The following is a 27560-nucleotide window of genomic DNA, read 5'->3' as shown; positions in this document are numbered from 1 at the left end:
ACCTGGGAACAAGTTTTCCAGGGAAGATCTGGAGACACATCTTCAGGATGTGTGGATGATAAAATTCAAATGAACATCTAGCCAGTGTTGTTAGACTTATGCTGAGTTCTGGGTCCATGCAGGAGATGTAATTATCTTTAAAGAATTGGTGGACTTGTTTATGTACTTACCTTATTTCATTCCATCCACTTTTGATCCCAAATGTCCTCCTCCCCATGCAGCTTGCACATGCAAGCAAGAAATAATAAAGCAATACAACAGTATCTAGTAAAACAGTTTTGAACAACATCACCACCACCATCATAATTTAAAAAACATAGTGTCAGCATCCAAAAGCATCCTTCAAGAGCCAAGTTAGTGATGAGTGGGCCAGGTGGGCCCACCGCAGAACAAAATTAGAAGAGCCATAGCACAATAACTGAAGAGGCCCTGTCTCATGCCACACAGAGAAGATCCTCTGACACTGAAGGCACAAAGAGACACATGTGGGATTGTGAAGTCCTTCAGATATCTTAGTTTCAAACAGGTGTCCAGGACTACTCTCTGGTAATGATTCTATAAACCTAAGCAGTGGTATGGTAGTTCCTTAGTAAAGGTAAAGGTAAAGGGACCCCCTACCATTAGGTCCAGTCGTGGCCGACTCTGGGGTTGTGGCGCTCATCTCGCTTTATTGGCCGAGGGAGCCGGCATACATGTTTATTGTAGACTCAGCTCTAGTATTGGAAGCAGATTTTTGGGTTGCATTCTGGCATAGGTGAAGCCCTGGGCCGGTTCCGTTTTCCTCTATACAGACTGGATTTTTGTTGGTGAGTTAACTTGGATGGTGGGACGCAGGTGGCGCTGTGGGTAAAACCTCAGCGCCTAGGACTTGCCGATCGCATTGTCGGCGGTTCGAATCCCCATGGCGGGGTGAGCTCCCGTCGTTCGGTCCCAGCTCCTGCCCACCTAGCAGTTCGAAAGCACCCTTAAGTGCAAGTAGATAAATAGGTACCGCTTTATAGCGGGAAGGTAAACGGCGTTTCCGTGTGCTGCTCTGGTGCCGGTTCGCCAGAACAGCTTCGTCACGGTGGCCACGTGACCCGGAAGTGTCTGCGGACAGCGCTGGCTCCCGGCCTCTAGAGTGAGATGAGCGCACAACCCTAGAGTCTGTCAAGACTGGCCCGTACGGGCAGGGGTACCTTTTAACTTGAATGGAGGTAAATAGGCAAGGCTGAAGAAAGGATGGAGTACAAGAGGACACCCACAGTATGTAAGATATCTATCTACCTACCTACCTACCTACCTATCTACACACTCACACTCCACTGTTTTAGAAGTCCATCGTGCCCTATAGATATGTATGTTAAATGGAAATGTCCAGGCTGGTGTTGACCCTAGTTCTCCCACTCCATTAAATACGTTTGGCCAATACTTCTTTACCAGGACTCTTGTAAGAATTACTGAGATTCATATATGTGAGCTGTTTTGAAGATTTAAAAATTATTATATACATGCTAAGTGCTCTGATCATTATTTGTGAAGCATCCATCATCCTGAATTGGAATTTGCGAATTGTGAAACCAAATCCACAACTTTCCAGGCAGCTTAACCAATGCATATTCCCTCCCCATTTTTATTTTGCACTGAATCATGCTGGGCATGACACTTTGATTGTATCCACATTCTTTGGAAGAGTAGCTGTGCTGTTTGTCCAGTAATGTTTGCGTGGTGTATGTGAGTTTTTGGTGTTTTTAAAAAAGAGAAACCCCATTGTCTGACTGATGTTGCATGGGGCCTGGATGTATTGGGTGCTTTCCCCCCCCCCCAATTTGCCATCTCTGCTGCCCACCCAGCTATGCACCCGCCTGCCTGCCATCCCATGCTGCTTCCTCTTAGGCTTCTCTGTGCAAAGAGTTGAACAGCCTGCAGAGGAACCAACCATGATGGCTGCACCAGCCCCTCTGGCGGCACATGTATAATTAGACTGGACATCTTGTCATCCCGGATCTCCCCAAAGCAGTGCTGCCTGCCGCCCTCATTGAGAGCCTGACCTGCCTGTGATAACAAGCACTGCAGGAGGGGCACCAACCAACCCTTCTCTCTCTCTCTCTCTCTCTCTCTCTGTCTCTCTGCCGCAGGTTCAGGAGGCTCTGCTTGGCATGAAGCAGAGAGACTCATGCTTCGACCAGCTGGGCTCTGCAGCAACATTGCCTTCAATTAGATCAAAATTAATGATAACTCCCAGATTTGAGCCCCTTTAGGCATGGGGCTGAGCATGCAGCTGGCATGGTCTGAACCAGGGCAGAAGAGGGACCTGAGAAAGGGATGTCGTGCCAGCTTCAGCCAAGGTGGGGCTAGGATCCAGGGACCAGCAAGCTCCCAGGGTGGTTTCTAATTCATTGCTGCTGCCACCTGCCCACAGTCATGATGGGGCAAGGATGTCACCCAGGGGAGCAGCTCTGCCTGAGTCAGCACAGGGGGAGCAGAGTTACTACCTTGTCAGGCTTTGGGCTGGGTTACTTAATATTTCCTTAAAATAAAAATAAAATAAAAATAAAAATCTTTATCTGCCACCTGCATGCCTTTTCACCTGCTACTGGCTTGCCTACTTCATCACTCTCAAACTCTGGGAAATGGTAAGGCATGGCTGTTATTAAAGTGGGGCATGTTTATGCTTCACAATGCCTGTTTGATGATACTGCCTCCTCTTGCTATGGGATGCTCAGTCAGCAGGGAACGTTTAGCCCTTTTGCTGGCAAGATCCAGGGGGTGTTATTGTTTTTATTTTATATTTTATATTTTATTTTATATATTGTGATCATTTCTGTGAACTGCCCAGAGACCTTCAGGTATAGGGTGGTATATAAATTCAAAAAATAATAATAATATAATAATAATAATTCAGCACTAAAGAGCAGGCTTTCTAGGGGAGAGTGGTGGGCCAAGGCATAGGATCCAGTTGTAACAATGGATGTGTGGATGAACCCTAAGTGGCAGCCTGCACCTCTCCCTGCTAAATTTGGATTTTCCCAATCCCTGAATAATCTGTTGGAAGGAGGAGCTACTGAAGCACATAGTGTGGGTGGGCGTTTTGGGGTTTTTTTTACATGTGTGGTGACATTTTCCCATCTATTGTCTCACCCCCTACTTCCATTTTGCTTCCATCAGCCCAAAGGAAAAGATGTAGCCTGCCTTTTCCCACCAGTTGTTGCTGAAAGCACATTCCCTGTATTTTTAAAATAGCTTTTTTTGTACAGAACTGCTTTTGAACAACATAAGTGTATTAACAGCAAAATTAAAATTTGTGCTTGTGAGTACAGAAGAGTCTGGACCCTCAGTCTAGACCAGCAGTCTTAAAGAGACACAAACAGTATTTAGTTAGTTTTTGGTTGTTAGTTTATGTTGTTGTTATTGTTTTGTGGATTATGAGTGCTGTAATGCTTTGTAAATTTTATAATATGACTTTTCTTGTGGTTGTGCTGCTTACCCTATTTTTTTAGTTGTTTGGTAAATAGAAGGTGATTGTTCTTTTGATTTGTAATTGTTTTACTGATGATTTGTTAATTGTTTTATATGACTTACGTTATACTTGTGGTGTTTATTATGTCATTTATTGTTTGTTAGCTGCTTTGTGACCCATCTGAGTGAAAAGCAGCATAGAAATATAATGAATAAATGAATGTGGGCTCCAAAGAAGGAAGGGAGAATTTGGGGCGGGGGTGGGGAGAGACCAGCATGTAAAGGAGTCGGCATCACCCGTTCCTCCCGTCTACCCCTCCACTAATTTCCAGGCAGAATCCTAGCAGTGGATGTAACCCTCACCCGAATCTTTCTGTCTTTCTTCCGTCTCTGCATTGATTAATCGCCTCTATCACCTCCTGACACCATACTCGGCACTCACTGACTAGAATTTTCGCAAACGTTGAACGGATGGAAGAAATGCATTGTTTAACACGGTTGTGATAAGGCAGAGTGATTAAAGAGTGGTAAGGGTTAACTCATCGGCATTAAGGGATTCGGAGCCCGGGAGGCCAGAGAAGCGACCCCCGCCTGCTCCCCGCCTCTGAACCGGACTCTTTCTGCATGTCTGAATGTGGCCTCCAAGAAATAAACTTGAGCAGTCCGGGCAGAGGGGACGGTGCTTCCTGAAGAAGGTAGACGGGGTCGTTCCTCCGCCCCACCCCATTGATTTAGGACCCCCGCCCTCTCCCGTTATTAATATGGTGGTTCCCCCCCCTCCCCGTTTATTCCCCCTTTCCCCTGCCTCGGTGGTTTCCGTCTCCGTCCCCGTCCCCCGTCGCCCTCTCCTCCTCCTGCCGCTGGCCTGGAGCCACCTTGGCCTTCCGCCCTGGGCATCGATCAGCGCCCGCTGCTCAGCCAGGAGAGACCTGTCCTTCCGTATTGACCCGCGGGAGGGACGTGTGTATTCCGTGCCAGTCGATTGCAGGGATCGAAGGCGTGTGAGCGTGGCGCTCCTCGGTCCGGATTAGCCCGCTGGCATCGGCCGGGCGGAGTGAAGGTCGCTGTGACCGGCTGAGCCTCGGGGCGGGGGTGGCAGGGCCGCGGGGCTTCCCATGGCGAGAGTCCGCGCGGTTCCTGTCTCCTCGCAAGGCGCGCTTTCCGCCGCTGCTCTCCCCCCCCCCAAACAACAAGAACAACATCCCATTCTCAGGGAAGTCGGACACGGGTCTTGCCCCAGCCAAGCTGGGGGGGGGTGTTGGGGGATCACCCTCCCCACAGCTGAGAGAACACGCGCTTGGCGTGCAGAAGGGTCTCCGGGCGCAACCCCCGGGTCTCCCTAGCTGAGCAGCTGCCAGAAGCCACCGAGAGCCACCAGCGGCGGCGGAGCGAAGTGGGCCGCTGGCCTGGCTCCGCAAGAGGGCGGCTTCGCAGCGAGCGCAGCGCGTGGGGCTCGGCTTGCCGGCGAGAACTTTGCTGGCTTGAGGCTCTCCGGAGTCCTGGGCTGCCGGCGCTTCCTCGACCGGGCAGAGTTGGCGCGTCTGTCTGCCCTGGCCGCCGCCGCCCCACCCGCTAGGCCGCACTGCTCCCCGCCCTCCCCTCGCAGTCTCGGCCCCCTCTCCCTACTGGGCACCCCCAGGCCGCCTCCTCTCCCTCCTCTGCTCGGCCTCCCTGGTCCCGCGCCAGCTGCAGTTGCCGGTGGGGGTTTTCCCTGGCCCTGATTCCACTTGGCCGGGCAGGGGCGGGGAGGAGGCGGCGGCAAACAGACCCTTTTGCAAAAGCAATTAGAACTGCCTCCTAAGCAAACGGGACTGGAGAGAATCAATGGTGCAGGGAAAGCGGCTGCGCTGCAGGCTGGGTCTGGGCAGTGCCGCGGTCCCGGCTGCGCAGCCTTCATTTTCCTCCAGAAAGCACACACCACACACACACCCGGACCCGCTCCTCCCCACCCTGCACCCCCGCGCCCCGCACGCCTGCTCCTGCCCTAATCCCCAGCAGCTGCGCTCCCTCCCTCCCTCCGATCAATAAGCCTTTCACTTTTTGCCTCTTGTTTGTTCCGTGGGGAGCGGGATCGATGGGAGGAGGGGGCGTCTCCTCGTTTCCGCTCCCCCTCGTTGGCCGCTCCTTCTCCAATTAGTCAGCCCTGGAGCCTGCGGGCGGGGGGGGGGGGTGCATTGCGTGTGAGAGCGTGTGCGTGTAGGGGGTTGTTGTGCCGTCGCTGCCCGTTGGACCCGAGCACCAGCCGACGACGCGGGAGGAACGCAGTCCTCTTGTCGTCTTCTTCCCTCGCTCAACTTTTTCCTCCCCTCTCTCGTTTTCCTTTGCTTTCCTTTTGCATCTTTAGCGAGCAGTTTTTCAGATCAGCGGAGATGGAGGAAGGTAGGAATTAGGCGGGGAGCAGTCAATGGGCAGCTGCCTTGGGCACTAGCAAGGGGTACTCACTTGGAGGAAGTGGGTGGCAGGGAGAGAGAGAGAGAGAGAGAGAGAGAGAGAACCTGCCCTGCCTGAAGAGCTTGAGCAGCCCTGAGCAGCAGCAGCAACCCCAGCAGAGGCTGCCTTGTGCTGCCTCCTTTCCTTGGCACAGACTTTGCCAGCTTGCAAGCGATTCAAACAAGTGGCTCCAGCATCACTTTGGAGTGGTGGCTCCAGAGAGCGAAGAGGCTCCCGCTGCCCGGCTCTTCCTTCCTTCCTTCCTTCCTCCTTGCCGCTTGCCTGTCTTTCGCGAGCTTCCCCCGCTTCTTCCTCCCTCCTTCTCCCTCTATTTTTTTTATTTGAGGATGAAATAATGTTGACATGCCTTGAATTATTAAGTATCCCCTGGATTTTATTAGCACACGATGCCTAAATGCTGCCTGTATCTGGTGGGGTCTTAACCGGGTGTGCAGAGGAGCGGCAGCGGCACACACAGCGGCACAGGGAGCGGCGGCAGCGGCGGGCAGCTCTGACAGCTGGGCTTGTGCAGATAAGCGGACGGAAGCACCAGGAGATCACTAGTGAGACAAGGCACCGAGGCAGAGCCCTCCGCCCGGGAGCTCCCAAGAGGCTGGGCCAGGCTCCCCGGTCCTGCTTCACCTCCTCAGCTGGGCTGACTAATTTAGGGGCGTCCTGCAGCAGCCAGGGGAGAGCGGCCGGTGCCGGGCACCCCAGGCTCCCGCTGCCTCCCCTCGCTGGGGGGGTAGCGTGCTGCCTGGTGCCTCAGCACAGATGCCGATTGAGATTGTCTGCAAAATCAAATTTGCAGAGGAGGATGAGAAGCAGGCGGCGAAAGAGGAAGGGGACAAGGAGAGCTTGCTAGAGGAGCCCAGCCAGCCGCACCACCGTGACCTGGCCACCTTTGCCGGGGCCAGCACCCTGCACGGCCTGGGCCACATTTGCCGCCCAGGGCAGCTGGGGGTCCGCCAGGCCCTCTGGGCGCTCGCATTTGTGGCCTCTCTGGCCTTCTTCCTGTACCAGGCGGCCCGGTCGGCGCTCTTCTACCTGGAGCACCCGCACGTCACCACCCTGGACGAGGAGGCGACCCAGAAGATGATATTCCCAGCTGTGACCATCTGCAACATCAACCGCTTCCGCCACTCGGCCCTTACTGACGCTGACATCTTCCACCTGGCCAACATGACTGGGCTGCCGCCCAAGGACCGTGATGGACACAAGGCCTCTGACCTGCTCTACCCCGACCCTGACATGGCCGATATTGTCAACCGCACTGGGCACCAGCTTGAGGACATGCTCAAGAACTGCAGCTTCAGCGGCGAGAACTGCTCTGCGGGGAACTTCACGGTGGTGAGTACTCCTTGTGCCTTTCCTGCGCTCTCTAGGGCATTCTGTCAAACACTGGTTGGAATGAATGCATTCCTGGTACCCATGTTTGTGCTAAGGTTGAGTTTGCGCCTCAAGTTTCACTGTGGGAGAAAGTACAATAATATAGGAAACTGCTTTATATCGAGTTGTGACACTTGTTCTGCCTAGCTTAGCATTGTCTACACTGACTGGCAGCGGCTCTCCGAGGTTTCAGAGAGGAAGTCTTTCTCAGCCCTACCTGGAGATGCCTGAGATTGTATGTGGGACCTTTTGTGTGCAAAGCAGATGCTCTGGCAGTGAGCTGTGGCCCTTTCCCAAAGAGCAGATTTTGTGGCCCATGAACAGCTCTAGAGACGCCAGGGACGCCAGGTACGTCAGGTAAGATGCAGGCAGGGAATACCGCTGTATGCAAGACATATGAAGAAAAAGAGAGGCATGGAGAAAAGCAGATCGGGCACTAAAGGAAATGCCCACTTCTGGTCTGGGCAATTCTTTTTCTCTTGCTAGAGTAGCTTGAGACAAGGAAGAGGGGATAACCCTATAAGTTACGTGAGGAAAGCTGTAAGTCTGGGATGGGGAACCTGTGGCCCTCCAGGTGTTGTTGGACTCCCATCATCCCTGACCATTGGCCCAGCTTTCTGGGGTGGAGGGGAGCTGGAGTCCAACAGTCTCTGGGGGTTTGCAGGTTCCCACAAGCTTGTCACAAGCTCTCCAGGTGCTTGGAGAAGATGGGAGCTCCCTGGGCAGTGCTGGCTACACTTGGTGGTTCCAAGATTTTGTCTTTTGTATCCTCAGAGATGCCGTTCTTTCCCCATTTGAAAGCAGACTGTGCCCCCAGCTTGGTGCCCATGGTGGCACTGTCACGGTCCCGGCCAGGGTGGCACAGCAACCACTCCACCTTCCTCTTCATGGCACTTTTTCTGGCATGGCTGTGCCTGCACTATCAGGGAGGCTTCCCGCCGGGTGGAATGAGCTGGCCCCGCGCTTGCTCTAATATTGAGTCTGAAAATCACAAATCCCCGCTGTGGTTTGGGGAAATAAATGTGCTGAGCGGGCGGAATACCTGATGGGACCCTTTTCAGACCATAATGACTCTGGAAATGAGCTGCTTCTCTCCTGCGGACATTGGAGGCTGCTTCGCCTTCTGATCACTGTGTGCGGAGGGGCGGGTGGGGGGGAGGGAGGGTGGTGCAGGGCAGGGAGAAGCTTAGAAGGTGAGGCTGAGAAGAGAGAAGACAGGGCCATGCATGAGCACGCACACCAAGTGGATCGAAAGACCATCTTCCTCTCCGGGGCCTGGCACAGATGTACTCTCTTGTCCCAAACACTGCTATGGGGGTGCGTGTCTGGTATGGCAGACCCAGAGGAAACACACGGCTCAGGACCCAGGAGCACACCACCCCTCCCCTGGGCCCTATGTGAAACCTGCCCCACAGTTGACAGGGGTTGTCTGCTGTCCTTGGTCGCATGAACCCCTTGCAGGCTGTGTCAGAATGCCAAGAGACTCTCTAAGTTTCGTGGGTCTGTGCTGCACTCACAGTTCAATTTTTTTGCTCAAAATCAACACTGAGAATATTCTGCAGTCTGTAAACATTGGACAAATGAAGCTGTAACCCCTGGAAATCCTGCTCTAAGTAATACTGCACACCTCTTGACTTTGTAACCTTTTTGCTGCTGCTGTTACTGGAATGTAGCTACAGAGGGCTTTTCTTCGGAGCAGCAGGATGGGGGTGTTTAATATTCCCCTCCCCTGTGTTGTTTTCTTGATCCACACCTGCCCCCTCCTCCAGCTGCTGTTTGCTCCATTAAGGGAAAACGCAGGACAAACAGCAGTTCAGGAAGAAAGGATTTTTCAGCAAAAAAAATGATGCAGCAAGGAAGGGTTAAGCACCTCCCTTCCCATCGCTGAAGGAACTGGCAGTCCCCTGTGACTGCATTTTAGTAAAAATGAAGGAAACAAGCAAACAAATGCAAATAAATAAATGTGGGAAAATCCAGTCACAATTCTCCCACATAAGTTGTCATGGACCCCAGAATTTCACCAGAAATTGCCTACATTTTCAAACAAGATTTTTGACTCATGGAGGGCTAGAAACTTGCTTTTTTATTGTTAAATGGAAGCTTTTATTCCCCCCCCCCCCGCGCATGCTAAATTCTGGCCCAGGACTAAATTCTGTGCTTATGGATGGGGGATGCCCCTCCAGTGGGCAGCCAGTGCCAGAGTCATTGCTTTGATGGTTTCAGGAGGGATATCCCGCGATGGCCCCTTGGGGGCAGCACATTTGAAGGGCAGCGGGGTGGGGGAACAGGACCTAAATCTTCACTTTTGGGCCGGTTTTGTTAGTAGCGTGGGATATTCCTGATCTCTGATTTTAACCAGTTTCAGCAGCTGCAGCTCTGGATTCTGAGGAATCCACGAAAACGAAGGGAAATGGGGCGTTTGTGGGGTGGGGTGGGTGTGTAGAAATTAGGGACTAAGTGGCCGTGTGGTTCGGAAAGGCCCCTGAGGAGGCAAACATAGTCACCGTTCTCCTTTGGAAGGAGCTGCCGCCAGCGCCTGCCCTCGCTGTGGCTGCTCTCCCTTGCCTCGGCTGCTGAGCTGCCTGCCGCTCGCGTCGTTGCATCGCATGATGAATCCCCTTTAAAGATCCTGTAAGTAAGAGCCGCGCTCGGTAAATGATCTCCCTCTATTTAGCGTCACAAATCCACATTCTTTATGGGACGGCAAATTAAGGGGCCGCCGGGAAGATTCCCCAGCGTAAGCATCTCGTGTGCAGTAAAGCCCGGCCAGCGTAGTAAATCTTGGTGGGCCGTTTGCTGAGCCGCAGCAGCGAGCCTCCCTCTCCCCGCACCGGCCCCAACTCCTGGGCACCCTCTGCTCTGTTGGAGCTGGGGTGGGTGGGAGGACTTGCCTTGGTGAGTGGGCTATGCACACAGGAAACGTCTTGCTCCTCCACCACCTTCCCTGCAGTGATGGCTGCTGAATGTGTGTGTGTGTGAACCCTGTACCTTCGGCTCAAGAACAGCCCCCCCCCCCCTTTCCATCACTTGAATTGTGCAGGGAAAATCAATTGGCTCTTTGTCCTCTGCTGGACAGGAGATTCCCCAGCAGCCTTGTCCTTCCCTTGTACTAGCTGAGCAGGGTGGGTGGGAGCGAGGGATTGGCAGGTTCTGCTTCAGCCCCTTTTCTTCCCCAGTATCTGCGCAGGGGGAGGGGGCGTGGAGGGGTCACCGGCACTTGCCTCTGGGCAAAAATGGGATGGGCACTTAACTCCTTCGGCACTCATCAGGCTCAGTAGCAGCCCCTAACCAGCCACTTGGGCTGGACCTGATGCTTTGTGGCTCAGTTTGCCCTACCTTGGCTGTTGTGAGTGGATCTGGACCCCATTGTCCATAAGCAGAGGGGGTCCTATCCTAGGGCTGCCAGGGACAGCCCCCTATTTACAGGGCGGTCTGCAGCTTCCCATCAATGCCAGCCCTAAATTTTTGGGCCCTTTATCGCATATGTTTATGTAAAGGAGTGCAAGGTGCAAAGAGCTTTTCAAGGATAAGAGGTGCGGTTGATGGAGAGGTTATGAAGGGAGGGCAGAAGGAAGTGATTGGGAGGGGCTTTGCTCTGCGGAGGGGGGGCAATGGAAGCTTGTGCAGATCCACAGGAGGGGGATATGCTCAGGCACACCAGTGTGCACACTCAGAAGAACAATTACCCAGCTGGCACCTGCTCTGCAGGGGTTCCTCTTCCAGCACTTGTAGGGGAGGCTAATGCATTTCTAAAAAATTGGAATCGATGTCAAAGGTGGTGTGTTTTTTGGTTCTTCTTCTTCTCCTTCTCTATTTCTTATTATTTTAAATCCCTTGCTGCCAATCTCATCATCCTGGTTTTTTTTGGGGGGGGGAGCATTCTGGGGAAGGTTCCTAAGGATTGGTTGTTGTTTCTATTTCCCATCTGATCAAGTCTCTTTTCTTCAGTCCTGGGGAATTTGTGGGGCGTTTGGAAGGAAACTCTCCATGGGAATAGCAGAGTCTCCGAGCTGTAACCACCCGGAGTAGTTTGTGTGTATGTGTGTGTTTGTGGAGGCAAAGGTGACGTGGGTGTGCAGACAATCAAAATGCTGCAATTGTGTCTTGCAAATCATCCAAAGAATTAGAGGACGACATGTGGATGAGATAGCGTGGAGAGAGCAGGAAGGGCTGCGATCCTGATTAAAAAGTGCTGCCTAAGAGAGGACTTTCCTGCAGGTCCACATTTTCAGAGGGCTTTGTTGATGTGAGGGTGCTTCCTCCACTAAACTGCTTTGTTTCAGCTTCTCCAAAGTGGTTCCTTGCCTGGAACTCAGGGCGTTTAGAGGTGAGAATGAGCCAGGGTCAGAGAGTGTAGGCAGATGTTGATCCTAAGGCATCCCTGGCTCTACACAGCAGGGATCCCTGCCTGGTGGACTGTGGGCTTGAAGCACAAAAGAACACATGTGTGTTCGCTCTCTCTCTCTCTCTCTCTCTCTCTCTCTCTCTCTCACACACACACACACACACACACACACCACCCCCTCCCCCAAATTGCTGTTGCTCAGCCTGGCTTTGCCGCCTCGTTCCCCAGCTGTATAATCAGTGGCACCCCGTCTCGGTGCTGGGGCTGGCGATGACCTTTCCTCCACAATCGTACTTAATAAATGTCACATTTTCCAGCCTATTTTTACTCTGGGTAAATGAGTTCCCTGCGCCGCCTCCCCCTCCACCTGCCACCTCCTGCCTGCCCATTGGTGCAGCTCCCTGGCCACCACTGTTCAGAGGCAGCCGTGCAATCCATTTCCCTAACCCCAGCCCGCACAATGGAGAGAAGTGAGAAAAGGAGGCTGCAGGCAGTCCCAGGCAGTCCCGTTAGTGTTGGTGGCTTGTAGTTGGGAGGTAGGTGGCAGAGGGGGAGAGAGGGAGGATAGCCTGCTTCCTGCCAGCAGAAGGAACATGGGTCCACCTGAGGAGAGAACAAATCCCAGAAGGATGTAAGAGTGGGCAGAGGCGATTTCTGCTTTGTTAAACAAGCGGCTGGATTTATGTGGCCTGTGGCAAGCATTTGGACTTGTTGGCAACCCGTGCATTTTGGCATCTCACAGAGGGAAAAGGTGGAGTTGGGGGCTGCCTTTGCATACAAGGGTCATCCTCCCTTTCTTGAGCCCTCTTGCCTCTCCACCATCTTTTACTCTTCACCCCCAGTGCAAATTGCATCCTTAGCAAATGTACTGTCCTCTGATGGCTTAAGGAGCTATCATTGCCACACTGCTTTGTCATGCTGGCTGCACTGCCTCTTCTCTAGAGTTCCCTTGCTAGCCCCAAAGCCGGCACAGAGTGGTGTCTGCGTCTGTTGCAGATGACATCTCCATATCCCATCCAATTTGATGTTTGCTTAGCAACATAGGAAGCTGTCTTGTACCAAGTCAGAGACTTGGTTCTTCTAACTCAGTATTGCCTACACTGATTGGCAGCAGCTCTCCAGGGTTTCAAGCAAGGGGACTCTCCCAATCCCATATGGAGTTGCTGGGGATTGAACCTGAGACCTTCTGAATGCAAAGCAGATATTCTATTACTGAGTTGTGGATTTGCTTCTTTATTATCTATTCCTCCTTCCTTCCAAGGAGCTCATGGCAACATAGGTGGTTCTCTCAGTCTTCCCAACCCATTTTATCCTCACGGCAACCCTGTGATGTAGGTTACGTTACAAGAGAGTGACTGGTTCAAGGTCACCATCTTGTCTTGTGCTAATGCTGACATATTTCTGAAGGCTTGCTGTGTTTGGGGTGTTGTAGCAAAAATGATAAATGCTGGTTTACAGACTTAAAAAATTTGTTGCAGCACAATATCTGGTTCATCAGTTGTCTGGCATGGAGCAATGCACGCATCCGATGAAGGCAGACCACAAAAACTTCTTATGCCACAATATGTCTTCAGCATGCCACAGGACTCTTCATTGCTTGTGCTCATCCTGGGGCCCATAGACTGCCTGGAAATCCATGTGGATTTTAGAACCGATGATTTGTGAGTCACCCTGTTGCTCTAAGGTGAGAAGATGGGAATGTACCTCCCCTTTTCCATAAACAATTTTATTTTGAACACCCATAAGGTCATTTGAACATCTCTCAGCTTGTTCACACATGTAAATGTACATCATTGGTTATTCAGTCCTTGGTGATACTCAGAACATGTGAAGTCTCTTGCCTGGAAACAATTCATTCAGCCTTGTGTGATATGCAAGGTCTGTCTTCTACGATGACTTCATTCACTCAAGCAAGTCATATTGACTGTACAGTCAGCGAGTGGTGGTCACACTTGTGTGCTGTTCTTTGGCAAGATAATGACTTAGAGGTGTGTATACAAGTAGACTCCCCACAATTCCTACCCCATTCTAGTTTTACCTCCTAAGCCAAATCCCTCTACCTATTGTGGGGTTTTCCCAAGGACAGACCAATCTGTTAACCCACATGCTCTGCTACTTTGCAACATGGAAGAGAAGGAGAGGCCACCCATCCCTATTCCTGGGCTCTGGAGGCTGTGTAACTTTTCTGTTCCAAAGCCGCTAGCTGCTCTGACATGGGGCAAAGGGTAGCGGAAGGGATCAGAGTGGAGCTGTAGCCGCAGAAGGGTTGTTGGCCTTGGCTCTGCAGTGAGAGGAGGCCGATGCTGTGCTCCATCCATCAGAGCTGCCCGCAGGCTGGAAAATGCTAATAAGCAACCAGCAATGAGAGGGAATCTGTGTCCAAAGCATCTGAATAAGTAACCAGTCCCAGGAGCCGATGCAGCCTTCAGGCCTCTGCACCCCTTTCTCCATTCAACCAATCAATTCTGGTTCTGTGCAAAGCTACTTTCTTGGCAGGGTATGCTTGCTGCTCTGAGTCTGCCCTGGATGATTTGGCCCTTTTTGTGACTCCACAAATTGCAGAAAGCATACCTTCTGCAGATACAATGTCCCCCAATTTTGGCATCTCTTTGGCTCGAGTGATGCTTTCTCCATCCTGCCAACCCAGAAGTTGTTTCGCATGTCCCTAGCACAAGCAGACTCTTTGTGAAGGTACTCCAGCCAGAGATGATGAACCTGTCATTCTCCTGATATTCGTAGACTCCAGTTCCCATAATCCCTGATCAATGGCCATACTGGCCAGAACTGATGGGAGTTGGAGGCCAACAGCATCTAGAGGGCTGCAGGTTCCTCCATCCCTGCCATCAGCTCTTGGTTCAGGCCCTGCCCAGGAGTACCTGGCATTCCAAACCTATTTTTGACTTGCAGTAAGACCAGCTAACAGAGCATCTTCAAACCTTACCTATACCTCTTGGGCAAACAAGCCCTAAAATACTAACATTGTGTATGACTCTCAGTGTCGGTCACTTGGACAGGAATAGACAGGTCCATTTTGTCAGGATCCAGTATATCTGGAGTAGTCTTTGGTTGGATGCAAAGCCCGCATCTGTGCTACCTAAGCGTAATTAATGGGGCTGCCCTTGTTCTGTGGAATAGCATTCCTGTAGAGATACAACAGGCACCCAGTCTCTTCACTTTCTGGAAACAATGGAGGACATTTTTGTTCCAACAGCTTTTCCCAGCTGGATAAAGGGGTATTTGCCATGAGTCTTTATTTGTGTATGGTGTTAGTTTTGTTTTAAATGTATTTCCTGAGGGGTTTTCTTTCTTTCTTTTTTGGCATGCTTTTAACCATTTTAAATGGTTTTTATTGTGCATCGCCTTAAGATGGTTGTATAGAAGACAATTAATAAATTAATGATCATCACATCATTATCATCATTTTGGGTTTCCTTTGATTGGATGGATTTGGAAGCCAGGAAGCCAGAGGGTGACTCAGGCTGATCTCCCAGTCTTTGGTTGTTTCCATAGTCTGCACTTCTACATATCACAAGGCAAAGGGCAACCTAACCGTAGTTGTGTTTGCTGCTGCAATTGGCTGAGAGCCTATGCCTCTTTCTGGACCTGCAAGAGAACCGGTTGCCATGGGCAATAGGCAGAGGCTGAGTGTCACAACATCCTCAAGGCTCTGCTGAGCCCACTTAAGAGATATGAGATCCTTGACCAAGCCTGGCTGGTACCCCCCTGCCCCCAGCTCAGCATCAGCAAAACCATGCTATCTGCAGGGCAGAGAGCTGTCTCTAGAGTCTGACCTTCAAGGTGTATGGGACTGGCTGGGCTCCCCTGTTCTGTCCCCCCAATCGCTGCTGAGCGAAAACTTGGCAGAGTGGCTGGCATGGACCCCACATCTCCTGACAGATATTAATTGTTTCCCAGGAGCAGTTAATTAACTGGGGCAGGAGCGCAAGCAGCCTTGGGAGAGCGGAAAGCCTCATTAACTCCTGTGGGGGTGGGGAGGAGGGCAGTGAGAGGGAAGGAAGCAGTTAGATGGAAATGCGGGGGCATTCTTCATCCAGGGTGTGTGTATGATGAGTCAAAGTAGGCCCCGTTGGGCAGGAATCCAAGTCTTTATCCCTACCCACCCATCAAGAGAGATAAGATAGCATTGCTCATTGTCTCTCCCCCATCTGCTTCATATTTCATCCCAGAATGAATAAGAAGTCAGCCACACTTGGAGAAAGTCAAGCCTGGGATAGCAACAACGGAGTGTCAGGTAGACTTGAGTCAGAAAGGGAGCAAGCAGCCTGTGAATATTAAGGGAGGCCGACGGCAACCCCAGATCAGATAGGAGGGCCTGGTGTGGTCAGTAAATGTTACTGACACCCCACTCCGCTAACCCCAGGGCTCGGGGAGGGTGTCAGTGTAGAGCAATTTCGCTTGCCTGGGAATGGTGGCACAGCCCAAGAGCAGTCGCAGTTGGGAGCAGAGATGCCGTGGGGGCCAGCAGGCTCGGCACCGTTGCCGTGATTGAGATCAGATTGCTGCCACGCATAAAAAAGCTATCTTCATAATTATATTTAATGAATTGACTTTAAAAGCTCTTACGCTCTTATCTGGGTTAATTTAATATTACACACTTAATAAGCCTGTCTGTAATACTGTCAGAGTATGCATGAGCGCTGGGCCCAAGGAGCATCCTTCAAGCCACTCTTCCTGCTCGGCGCATGTGGGCAGCAGGTGTATGTATGTGCCCGGGTCCGCCTATCCACTGGTGCCAAGAAACAACGTAACCCTCTGGTTTGGAGCCTTGTACCACTGACTCTGCTTTCCTCACTGTGGCTTTGAGACTGGAGCATAGTTTCCATTTCTGTGGGGAAGCAACTCCTTCAGTTACAGATAAGAAGGGAGGACACAGCAGCCAAAAGGAGCATGTGACCAGAAAGCAGCTGAGCCTGGGACAGCTCTGAGAAGATCCCTTGCTTGATCCCTGCTAATCTGCAGCAAGATCCCTCTCTGATGGAAAATATACTTTGGGACTTGCCCCCTGCAAGTGGGATAAACTGCTCAGAATCCTTTAGAGGCTTTTCTTTGTTGAAGTCTTAACTGTTCCTGCTCTGGGATTTTTTCTGTTGCCTATAGAGATAGTGTTGGGTTTCCTACAGGAATATCATCAGGCTCCATCCTCTGGGTTCACAGCGGACCAAGGAATTGGGTTAGGGCTGCTGGGCTGAGGAATCTCTTTCCTGCAATTCATTCCGGATGGTCTTCCATTTACTTCCATTTACCAATCCTTTCCTTTGCCGTAGACATAGGAGATAGAGAGAAGGGCCACAAGTGTGCTCCCTGTCTGCTTTGGAAAACCCCTCCCTCTCTCAAGCCCTGCTATTCCCATAAAACTACAATCCTAGCAAGTCTGGAAAATGCCTCTAGGAGCCATCATCTTTATACATTGAGAGAAGTGTTCCTGCTGGGCTCTTTCAGCCCAAATAAATGCTTTGTGGAACCAAGAGTGGCCTTGGAGCAACATAAATACCCCCAGATCTCTCTCTGGATCACTTACAAGCCTGATCTTTCTTTAACGGAGCAGCATGCTTGCTCACAGACACTGGTTTCTCACACAGACGGAGTCTCTTTCAAGCTGCCAGAGGAGTGCATAGCTGCTCTGTTTTTCCTGGCAGCTGGGTGCTTTTCGAGGTCAGGGCTCCAGGACACAGAGATACTGTCCTTGCATCTCCTCCTTTGTCAGCCAGCACACGGCAAATGCCATAAAAGGATGGACAATTGTTGCAGTCTTGGTCTCTGAGAATAATGATAAATATTAAGGCAAAATCTGCTCTTAAAAAAGAGAAAAAATGCCAACCTTTGCTGGTGTAGCAGTAGGCAAGCTTTCAAGTTACACTGAATTCATCATCAGGTGAATTAGAAAGCTTATTCCAAATAAATCAGAATAGCCTGCTATATAGCAAAGTGATAGCCTACTAAACAAAGCCTTAGGATTTGTTTTTGTTTTTTAAAAAGGAGGGAGGTCATAGTCCCTGTGAGATAAGAGGCCAAGCCAAACACTGTGACTCTGGAAAGTCTACAGCTCCACTACCTGCTTCCCTCCCCCTTTTTCCTTCCTGCTCTGAAAGATGCAGTGGCAAGTGCCCTGAGCATGCCCGAGGGGCCTGGCTCTGCCATATGGGGATTCGTAGCTCCGGAGCTGCCAGCTTGGTTGAAGAAAGAATTGTGTGCATCCTCATCAGCCTGACCAGACCTGGAAGAGTTTAAATGGGGCAGAATCCTACAACACCTCCAGCCATAAATTCCCACCCACCCTTCACTTTCATAAACTGTAAGCCGAAAGGGTTGATTCACACATCCTTACAACTAAATGTGTGAACTGCCTCCGTTGAAGGATATAGTGTCTTGAGGCAATGTCAAGTCAGCGATATGAAAGCTTTGTCTGTGGTCATGGTTGTTTCATGCAAGTGAGGCATCACTAGATGTTGTAGTTTCTGAATTATAAGCGAGCCCATGTGAACTCTCTCTAAGGTGAGGTGGAGCATCCACATAGAACTGTGTTTCCTTGCATGGAACAAAGTGTGTTTCCATGGTTGGTTTTCTTGGTTGTTCTGGTAGTGTAAAACTAAACCATGGCTTTGAAGTATTCTGGAGTTTGCACATTCCCTTCTCTCCCTTCCCCTTCAGGGTTCCTTCCCTTTTTGGTTTGTGCCATGTCACAGTTGTCCTTTCATCAAAATGCCATTCGGACTTGTCCTGCAGTCCAGGATTGGAAACCAAGGTTTGATCTCTGATGGACAGAAAGGAAGTGAGGTCTATGGTTTGAACTATGCCATAGAGTTAGGCTTCACTGGCTGTGATAGACTAAGATGAAGTTGTATCTCTGTAGTTTGGAATATTACTCAAATTCCCTTTTGGTTTTACAGCAGTGGTGAGCAACTCACATTTCCACTTGTGGCCTTCAAACTCCCATCAGTCCCAGCCAGCCAGCATGGCCAGTAGTCAGAGATGCTGGGAAGTTGTAGTCCAACAACTGGAGGGCTAGGGGTTTCTTATCCCTGGTTTAAAGTAAGAATGGCAATCAACATTTAAGGCATCGGCATCAGTTACACAAATTGACTGCCCAGAATGAGAGAAACTTACATAATTTGACCCCAGACATGTGATGTAAGGGTTTCAAACTTTATCATAGCACTGTTGAGTAAAGCCATACCCCTGCTAGAATATATAAAAGGCCCCTTTGCCAGGGATCAGTGTTGTGCTGGTATATGCATGCCCATATTGGTGGGTGTAAGCCTGCAACTTACGGGTGATGTTGGCTTGCATATATGTCCGGAGAAGTATTTGTGAAGAGCTGTTGTTCCCTGTTCTTGTCTTGTGGTAGGGGAGTGGTATGTGATTTTGTATAACCTCACTGATCTGCCTCTAAATCCAAAACTGATTGATGGGACTTATTCAATAGCTAGGATAATAATGATACCATAATGTACCCCAAATAAAAGAGATGCTCGTTGTATTGGGAGGCGGTCGGCACACCTTAATATAATTAACACCAGGTTTAAGTTAAAATTTAGGTGCAGAATACGAAATCTTTTAAAATATGTTAGAAAGCCTGGGTGGAGAAAAAGGTGTTTACTGCTGAAAAGATGTCATTGTAAGCCCCAGACAGGCCTCTCTCTAGGGTAGCGTCACCACTGAAAAGGTCCTTTTAGGCAAGGATGGGGAACCTGTGGCCCTTCAGAAGTTACTGGACTCCAGCTCCCATCATCCTTGACCAGTGACTGGTGGTGTCTATGGCCAACTACCTTTGGAAGGCCATGAGTTCCCCATTTGCTCTAAGGGTTGATCTCCTGTTCTGCAGGAGGAGTAGCAATCTGCATCTTACAATCCACACTTCAAAAAAAAACCAGGGATTTTTTTGTGACTATTACACCTCTAAGGCAGCCATAGGAAATGGCCCGGTAGGAGTTGTGTGAGCAGCCATCCCTCTTCCACTGTTTCACAGAACCACCGTTTTTTTTAGCAGACTGCGTGAGGGCAATAAATGGACGAAGCTGTCGCAGGCTCTCATAGATGCCGAGACAGTGAAGAAGAAATAGGAAAATGGAGGGGGATTTACAGAGTTATGACCTGACGGAGAGAGGAGTGAGTAGCCTGCGTGTCACTTTTTTGGGGAGGGGAAGAATGGGCATTGAGAGATGTTCTCTGAGAGTGTATCTGTATTGGATTGAATGTGTGCCAGATGTTCCCAGCTGCAACTGTGGGCTGAATCTTTGGGCTCGGGGGTTTCCTGGCAGTACAGTCAGGGTATATTCTGGTGCCAGGTGCCACCAGTCGTCGATGTGTGGGAGGCGACCATATTTACGCGCCGGGGGTTCCCGAGCTCCCTGGAACAGGGTTTGTGTGACAGTGCCTCTGCCATTAGGCACTCCACACGGTTTAGCGTGGAGAACAGAAGGTTTACAGAGCTGCGCTAAATGACGCAAATGGTTTGAGGGCCGTAAAGAGGGACAGTTTTATGTCAGACGACTCTATAAAGCACGGCTGCTCTGCCATTGATGAGATATTGGGCTTTATTTATAGAAGGCCCTGATTGCGCTAGAGGCCGGCGTACTCTGAACGCCAGCCAGGGCCTGGGGATAAGAGGGCGACTCATTTCCATGCAGCTGCCGTCTCCGCTTTCACACATTAAAGGGGGGAAATTAACAAGTTTGCAACCAGTCAGGTGGAAAAAACAATAATTGTTTAAAACTGTGTTTCCCCCTTTCTAAACCGCAGACCGCCTGAGACTCCCAACACGCGTGCAGCACTGAGATAACAAAGGGCCAAAAGGTCAAGTCAGGCCTAGCAAATGAGAGGGGGGGGGAGCCTGGATTGTCCCCTTGCCGTTCTGCATTGAGCTTGTGTTGGGCTCCAAGAGTCTCTGCCTCTTTGGCAGCCCATATTTAGTGCCTCTGCAGTGCAGGGCAGTAGAGGAAGAAGCACACGCACACAACACGTTCCTACATGCTCACAGGGCCCTAATGTCAATCATGTCTTGTGAAAGGACAACAGCTTGGGTGCACCCGGGAAACAATAGGTCCAGCAGCAATTTGTGCATATGCTTAACAGCCTCCCCCAACCTAGTGCCCTCCAGGGGTTGTGGGACTACAATTCTCATCATTCCAGGCCATTGACCATGCTGGCTGGGGCTGAGGGTCATGGGTTCAAGCCACACATTGGGCAGAAGATTACTGTGTTTCAGGGGGTTGGACTAGATAACCCTTATGGTTCCTTCCAACTCTACAGTCCTGTAACTCTATGCGTCTATGAATACCTGGAGCCTGGCCACAGGCTGCTAGGGGAGGCTTTTTTAATACATTGCCCCTCAAACACCGATTAGAGAAGCAATACAGACAGCTCCAAGAATCAGAGTAATGGTTTTGTGTCTTCATGACCTGATTGTGACATTTGCAGTCAGCTGAAGGAAGCTTCATATGCCGCAAACACTGAACAAAGAGGGCATGAGATAGAGAGGTATTATTATCGTTATTTATTTATACGGAAATTTCTGTCCTGCCCTTTTGGTGCCTACGCACCACTCAGCAGTTAGCAACAAATAAAAATCAAACATTAAAAATACTGTGTGTGTGTGTGTGTGTGTGAGAGAGAGAGAGAGAGAGAGAGAGGGAGAGAAGTTCAACAGATAGGTATTCAGCCAAAGGCTCTCTTTTATCTGTTCAATCACTGCTTAGAGATTTTGTAAACTATTTCGTGGATTATAAATGGATTTAAATAAATAATTGAAGCAAATGTGTGACCAAACCAGAAAGCTGAGTCTCCCAGGGCAAAGAGTTCCACAAGTTAGGTTTAGTCACAAGGGAAGGCCTTTTTTCTAGTCCCTGTCAGCTGAGCCTCCACCATAGTCTGGACACAAGGGTCTCTTTGTCAGATTTTAGGACATGGACAGGCTGGTATGGGAGCAGGTGGCCCATGAAGGCCAAATTAGACAATATATTAGCTTTGTATTTGTGTTTTCAAGTACAGGTTGTTGTTTTTAAAGAAAAAAGAAAAACAAATTGCTAGTGTGGTTGGCTTGATTCTGGCTTAAACTTTAGTGCAGGGATAGTTAATGTGATGCCCTCCATATGGTTTTGGACTCCCAACTCAAATTAGCCCCAGCCAACATGGCCAATGAAGAGGATAGGTAAGAGCTGTAGTCAAACTGTGTCTAGGGCATTTTAACCTTTTGCAAGGAGGTCCATGGTTCTGCTCTGCATTGGGGGCCCCATGTCAACAATTTACCTAGGCCTGCTGCGCTTCAGCAAGGTGGCTGCATCATGTGTCTGCCTTCAGGCAATGCTCCGTTGTACATATGCATTTATTTATTACATTTTTATATCATCTTTCCTACAAAGAGCTCAGAATAATACATGGTCTCTCTCACCCCCAGTTTATCTTCCCAAGAAGAGAGAGAGAGAAGGGAGGGGGAATGTGAATGACTGCCCTAAGGTCAGCTAGTAAGGTTCATGGCTAAGTGGGGATTTGAATCTCCCTGTTGTAATCCAAAATTCTAGCCACAACACCACACGAATATTCTCATGATCTCTCTCTCTCTCCCCCCCCCCCCACTTCTTGTGATCCTACCTGCTCAAAGGAGGGGACGAGACAATGTGATTATGCAAATCAGGTTTACTTTTGTACATGTTACACAGTTTACTCCAGTGAGCATTTGTGTGCAGGGCAGGGATGGGGAACAGGGCTGTGGAAACTGTTGGAAGCTCTATGTTAAATGTGAGCCTTTCCTGGAAGGAACTGAGAAGGCGAGGTGAAGGGAAACAGCAAGATGGAGCAAACTCACCTGTGAAGGGGCAGGGAAGCTGCTCCAGTTCCACCCAGGTTCTCCCACCTATGCAGAATGAGTGTGGGATTTGACCTCATTGCATTAAGAAGCCTGGTCTGATAGGAAAGGAGATTGTTGCCCCAGCTCCCCAGCTTTGACCTGTAATCCCACCTCATCTGATCCCCTAATGAACTGAACAGCAGCTCAGTGACCCGTCCAGCATGTGAATGGCTTGGCTTTCATGGCTGAAGAGCTGCACAGCACTGATAGGAATGGAAGTTGCAAGGGATATGAACCTATACTGCCCAAAAAATAAAAATAAAAAAAGTGGTAGAAACAGAATCACTTTTAGATCCATGTCTGTTCAAGCAGGTGTCCCATCTGCAACGGTGCCCAGCCTTGACATTCCCGTGTTGCTCATCAAAGCTTTCTGAGCAAATCCCTGCCCTCTCTCTGTCCCTTCCCTCCCTAAAAACAATCTCTGTCATTTCTCAGTAATGTTAGTTAGTTGTCCTGTGAATGTGTTGTATCAATTGGAACTCATTCACTGGGTTTTTAAATTGTTATTCCCTTCACAAGTGAGCTTCACAGTTTGTTTGTTTTTGGTTATAGGGTTGGATGGTTTCTTTATTTTTAAAGTTAAATGTGTGTGAAAATTCCTGCCTTTTGTTTCCTTTAAGACTGCCACCTCTTTACATCATCTCATAGTTTGCTGCCTTTTGTATTGTACAAAGTATTTCACAGCAATGGAAAACATAGAGGGGGAATTTCATTGCTTGGTTAGACCATCTGGGAGGTGTGTAAGCTCTTGGGATTAATGGAGTTCTTGCTCAAATAGAATAAAAATTAAATGAAAACTGATTACCATCATCTCAGGAATTATGAAAATTATAAAAATATTGTGGCACCTAGAAGATTTGCACATTTATTATGACATAAGCTGGGGGGCAATCTTTCTGGGCTTGGGACACATTTGGAGATCTAAGAAACAGATGTGGGCACCACAAAATACTAATTTCATAGTAGAGAAACTGACAGTGCTCAGAGACCCTCCCAAAACAACCAGGCAGAACAGCTACACACTCCCCAGAACGAATAAAATAAAAATGAAAAAACAGGGACACACACCCAACAACAACTCAAATAAATAAATAAGTCTCAATTTAAAATAGAAAGGGTGGAATTGTGCCGCTCAGTGATGAATGTTCTATCTATGCAAGCATTGCAGCTTACCACATGCAGGGTTCCCACTGATAGAGTTCCTTAGTTGAATGCTGCCTAAAGTTTGGGAGGGGCAAGGAGCTTTGGTGGGCACTGATGGGGTGTGTGTATCAGGATGCCATACTCCCCACAAGCGTCACATTGAGGACCCCAGACAAAAGCTTTTGTGGACTACAGTCCACTTCATCAGATGCACAAACAATCCCAAATTGGAAGATACATGTGATTGCCCACTCAGGATTACACTTCCTACCTCTGATCTTGTTTATTGTACTGTATGTCCTTACTATATATATTTTTATCTTAAGTCTTGTACTCCATTCTGGGATTGCCTGTGGTGATGAAGAGCAGGCTAAGAAATGTTTTATATAATTAATAAATATGTAGGGAGTCTTATGACATCTTAAAGACTAGCACTGCCAGAGGCGCCAACTTGCGCCAAAAATTGAGGGGGCCGACATCATGCGCATGATGTCACATGTGTGACGCACGACATGTTGTGTTTTGGGAAGAACCAGGGGGTGGAGCCGAACACTCTGGCGAGCGGCTGCTCTCTCACCCTCAGCCTCTGCCATGGGCCAGGAGGAGGAGGACGCAGCCCTCGCTCTCCACTTCCCACTGGTGGCAGGACACATGCTGAGATCTCCCTCAGGGTTGGCAGATGCAGAAAGCCCATGGTTTAGGGCCGAGGAGAGGAAGGGAGGTGGAGGCAGGTGTTATGCAGCAGCAGCAGCAATAGCCATCACGGCCCCCTTCCGAAGCCACCTTCTTGTGGCCTTGCAAGGTGTCAACAGAGAGCAACCGCCTCCTTTTCCCAACTGGCTGGCCAGCCAATGGCTATTATGCACGTCCTTGTGTGAGAGGCCCCACCTCAAAATGTATACAACATATACACAATATATATACACAGTTTAAAACTTTAGAAGTGCAAACAGCATTTCAAACAGAGCTCATTAAAACAACATACTAAAAAAAACCCCGAACAATTAAACCCCGTGTTTACAAGAGCTGTGACTGAGAGCTGGCGCATCCAGCCCCCTTGGCTCATGCCCGGTCTTCCCTAAGCCCCAACAGAGCTCCAGTGGGTCGGGGGGGGGGAGAGAAAAGCTGAATAGGGTGAGCAAGTGCTGGGCGGCAGCTGTATTCCCAGTGCTTTCTTGCAGGAACAATGCCCATCAACTGGGGGGGGGGCACCTCAAATATTGTACGTTTGGGGCGAATATTATATGTTTGGGGCCCTCAGCCCCTATGAGTTGGCACCTATGAACACTTCTGCTCTTCTGGAAATATACACCTTGTATTGAATTTTTTAAAAATGTGTGTCTTGATGCTAAAATTCAGAAACCTGGTGGATCTTGAAAATGCCAAAGTGCATGGAAGCCTTGCTTCCCTGGGTCAGGGGGACACAATGTGACACCTCCATCCCTCTCTTGACTTATCTTCTATTATTCCTGATTGATGTGTGTTAAAGGGTACTTAGCTGCTCCTTCCTCATTGTGTCTGAAAGATCAAAGCCTTGCCAAACTTGTTCCACTTCAAGGTACTCCTTTCCCTACTTTGTCTCCTCTGTTAATTATCTTGTAGCAGTTTCATCCTCTGTCTTTGTCTCCTTTATAAATTGATGTCCTAATATTATTATTGCATCTTCTGCGGTATGGAAATGTTGCCTCCCCTGACTGTTTTGATTCAGCCTGTCTGTGTGCTGAATCTTTTCCAGTTCTGCTGTGTCTTTTCTTCCTACCTTTCTTTCCTCCTTTTTTCGTAGGTAAGGGGTTACCAAAGCTGTGCATGGGCACCCCTTGTATGCACATGCCATTGGCTTATAGAAAAGTGCTGAAGCTATTTTCTGTATTATTCTTTTTTTATCCCTTTCATAATTGCTCCTAACATCTCGGCTGCCTTTTGACAACTGCAGCCCATTGATCTGGTGTTTTCTGGGAGCTAGCCACAAGGACTCCCTTAAATCTCTTTCCTCAGTGGGAGCAACCTTACACATCATAACTCTTAGCCCAAAAAGAAGGGTTGCTTTTCCCAGGATGCCTCACTTTGCACTTGCTGGCATTAAATTTAATCTCCCATTTCATTGTATCTTTCCCCAATTTTATGGGATCCTTTGGGAAATCCTCCCAGCAGCCTGCTTTAGACTTAAATGGTCTTGAGTATCAACTGCAGGCATCACCTAACCCTGCCCAAACCTCTGCTTAAATGCCCATCTTTTTTTCTCAGTTACTATTGAACACTCCATTGTTTACTTCTCTCCAGGATGAAAATGGACCACAGATCCTTGCCCTTTGTGTCTTATCTTGTAATCAGTTGCTCATCTATGAAAAGCAGCCCTGATCTTATCTCACCCAGCTACTTAATTTTCTTAAAAGCCTCCAGTTTCAGTACTTGTCAAGAGAACTTCAAAGAAAATTGCTTCCCTTGTACCCATCTTCTTATCTATTTTCTCTCTCCCCCCCCCTCCCAACTTCACTTGGGATCTTCCACATCCCCTTTTTGCCTTCTTTTCTCTGTTGGTGGTTCTGCACATCCTACGAGTAACTATTGCTGGTGCCACAGTGGAGGGAAATTCCTTTCCACCTAGGCACTAGTTGCCTTACATAGTCTTACATAGCATTGGGGGTGGCACTATATGACTGGAGTAACACTCTTCTTGTGTGCTTTGATGCAGTCCTAGCTCAGTCATTGCAACTGATACTACTGATCTCTGTGCTGTACTGCTTTGCAGATGTGAGAGCTCTGGAATTCACAGAAGGATTCCAGTTTTTGCAACTATGATGAAGGCCACATTCCCTAAACTGGAACTAGTTTTGCGTGTTGGGGGGGGGGGACTCCCCGGCTTGGCTTGGCTTGGCTTGGCTTGGCTTGGCTTGGCTTCTATTCTATTCTATTCTATTCTATTCTATTCTATTCTATTCCCACCTAGCCCCACAAAACTGGGACTCAAGGTGGCTCACAAAAATTCTAACAAATGCAGATAAAATGCATTTAGTTAAAAACATATTAAATGTTCTTGTTAAAAAATAATTAAACTATCTTTGAAACCAAAACAACATTAAAAAAACTATTTACTAAGACACAGATGGGCGGGGGGGGGGGGGAGGTCCAGCCAAACACTATAGCACACTATTAGGAGTCCTTTCCTTAAAAGCAGTCAGTTCTCCAAGCCTGCTGAAATAAAAAAAGTCTTCACTTGCCAGCAGAAGGTCAACAAGGAGGGAGCCAGTCTAGTTTCTCTAGGAAGAGAGTTCCAAAACCTGGGAGTAGCCACCGAGAAGGCCCTCTCCCACGTCCCTACCAAGCATGCCTGTGAAGGCACTTTTAGTGGCTTTCTGTCTTGCACAATTAGGGAAGTTTAGCTCATCTTTTTATTTTCAGGGATTGACAAGGGAAGGGGATAGATAGTGGAATTAGGGTTGCCATATGTCCTTTCCCCCCCGGACACGCCCTCTTTTTCATGGGTAGTCATAGCAATCCATAGTTAAAAGTAGAAGTCGGCCAATGGGTCCTCTTTTTTGCTTGTCAAAATATGGCAACCCTAGCTCCAGCTTTTCTACTTCTCATATCCAGGACATGCAAATGTGGACAAGTGGTGGGGGTCAGTGCCAGATAGGTGGGAATGCAGATAGGTGTTCTGACATGGAAAGAGGAGCTCCATCTATCAGCTGTTGGGATACTTTGGCTAATCCTACTTGCCTTCAAAGAAGTGACTAAGTGTGTGAAGAGGCAGCCTTGATTTACAATCCTAACTAGGTTCTAGGGCTAAGCTTATGTCTGGGAGACAGGCGGAGTGAGCTCAGCACTTCTTTCCCAGTCCCATTGCATTGGAATGGGGTGGCATGTGATGCAGAGAGACTGCAGAGAGGTGTATGGGAAGGACGTCCACCGGCTTCAAGCTAAGTATTGGCTTGTGACCCCTGTGACTGAAGG

At 49.2% G+C, this 27560-nt stretch overlaps 1 protein-coding gene across 5 annotated transcripts in view; it reads left to right on the top strand.

The window, feature by feature from the left end:
• The window catches only part of ASIC4 (acid sensing ion channel subunit family member 4), a 222074-nt gene that overhangs the window by 113467 nt on the left and 81047 nt on the right, over window positions 1–27560 (top strand). Inside the window, exon 1 of one of the 5 annotated variants that reach the window (XM_080977011.1) lies at window positions 5461–7218. The exons of 3 other annotated variants lie outside the window; for them this stretch is intronic. In XM_080977011.1, coding sequence (XP_080833137.1) covers window positions 6643–7218 — 576 coding nt within the window. In that variant the 5' untranslated portion in view covers window positions 5461–6642. Of the gene's footprint in view, window positions 1–5460; window positions 7219–27560 lie in introns of those variants that run through there. One more of the 5 variants, XM_080977015.1, reaches the window with a different exon arrangement.

The sequence above is a fragment of the Podarcis pityusensis genome (genome assembly GCF_964106645.2).
Source record: "Podarcis pityusensis genome assembly, chromosome: 1".
Classification (NCBI taxonomy): Eukaryota; Metazoa; Chordata; class Lepidosauria; order Squamata; family Lacertidae; genus Podarcis; species Podarcis pityusensis.
This window is presented reverse-complemented; position numbering and strand designations above follow the sequence as displayed.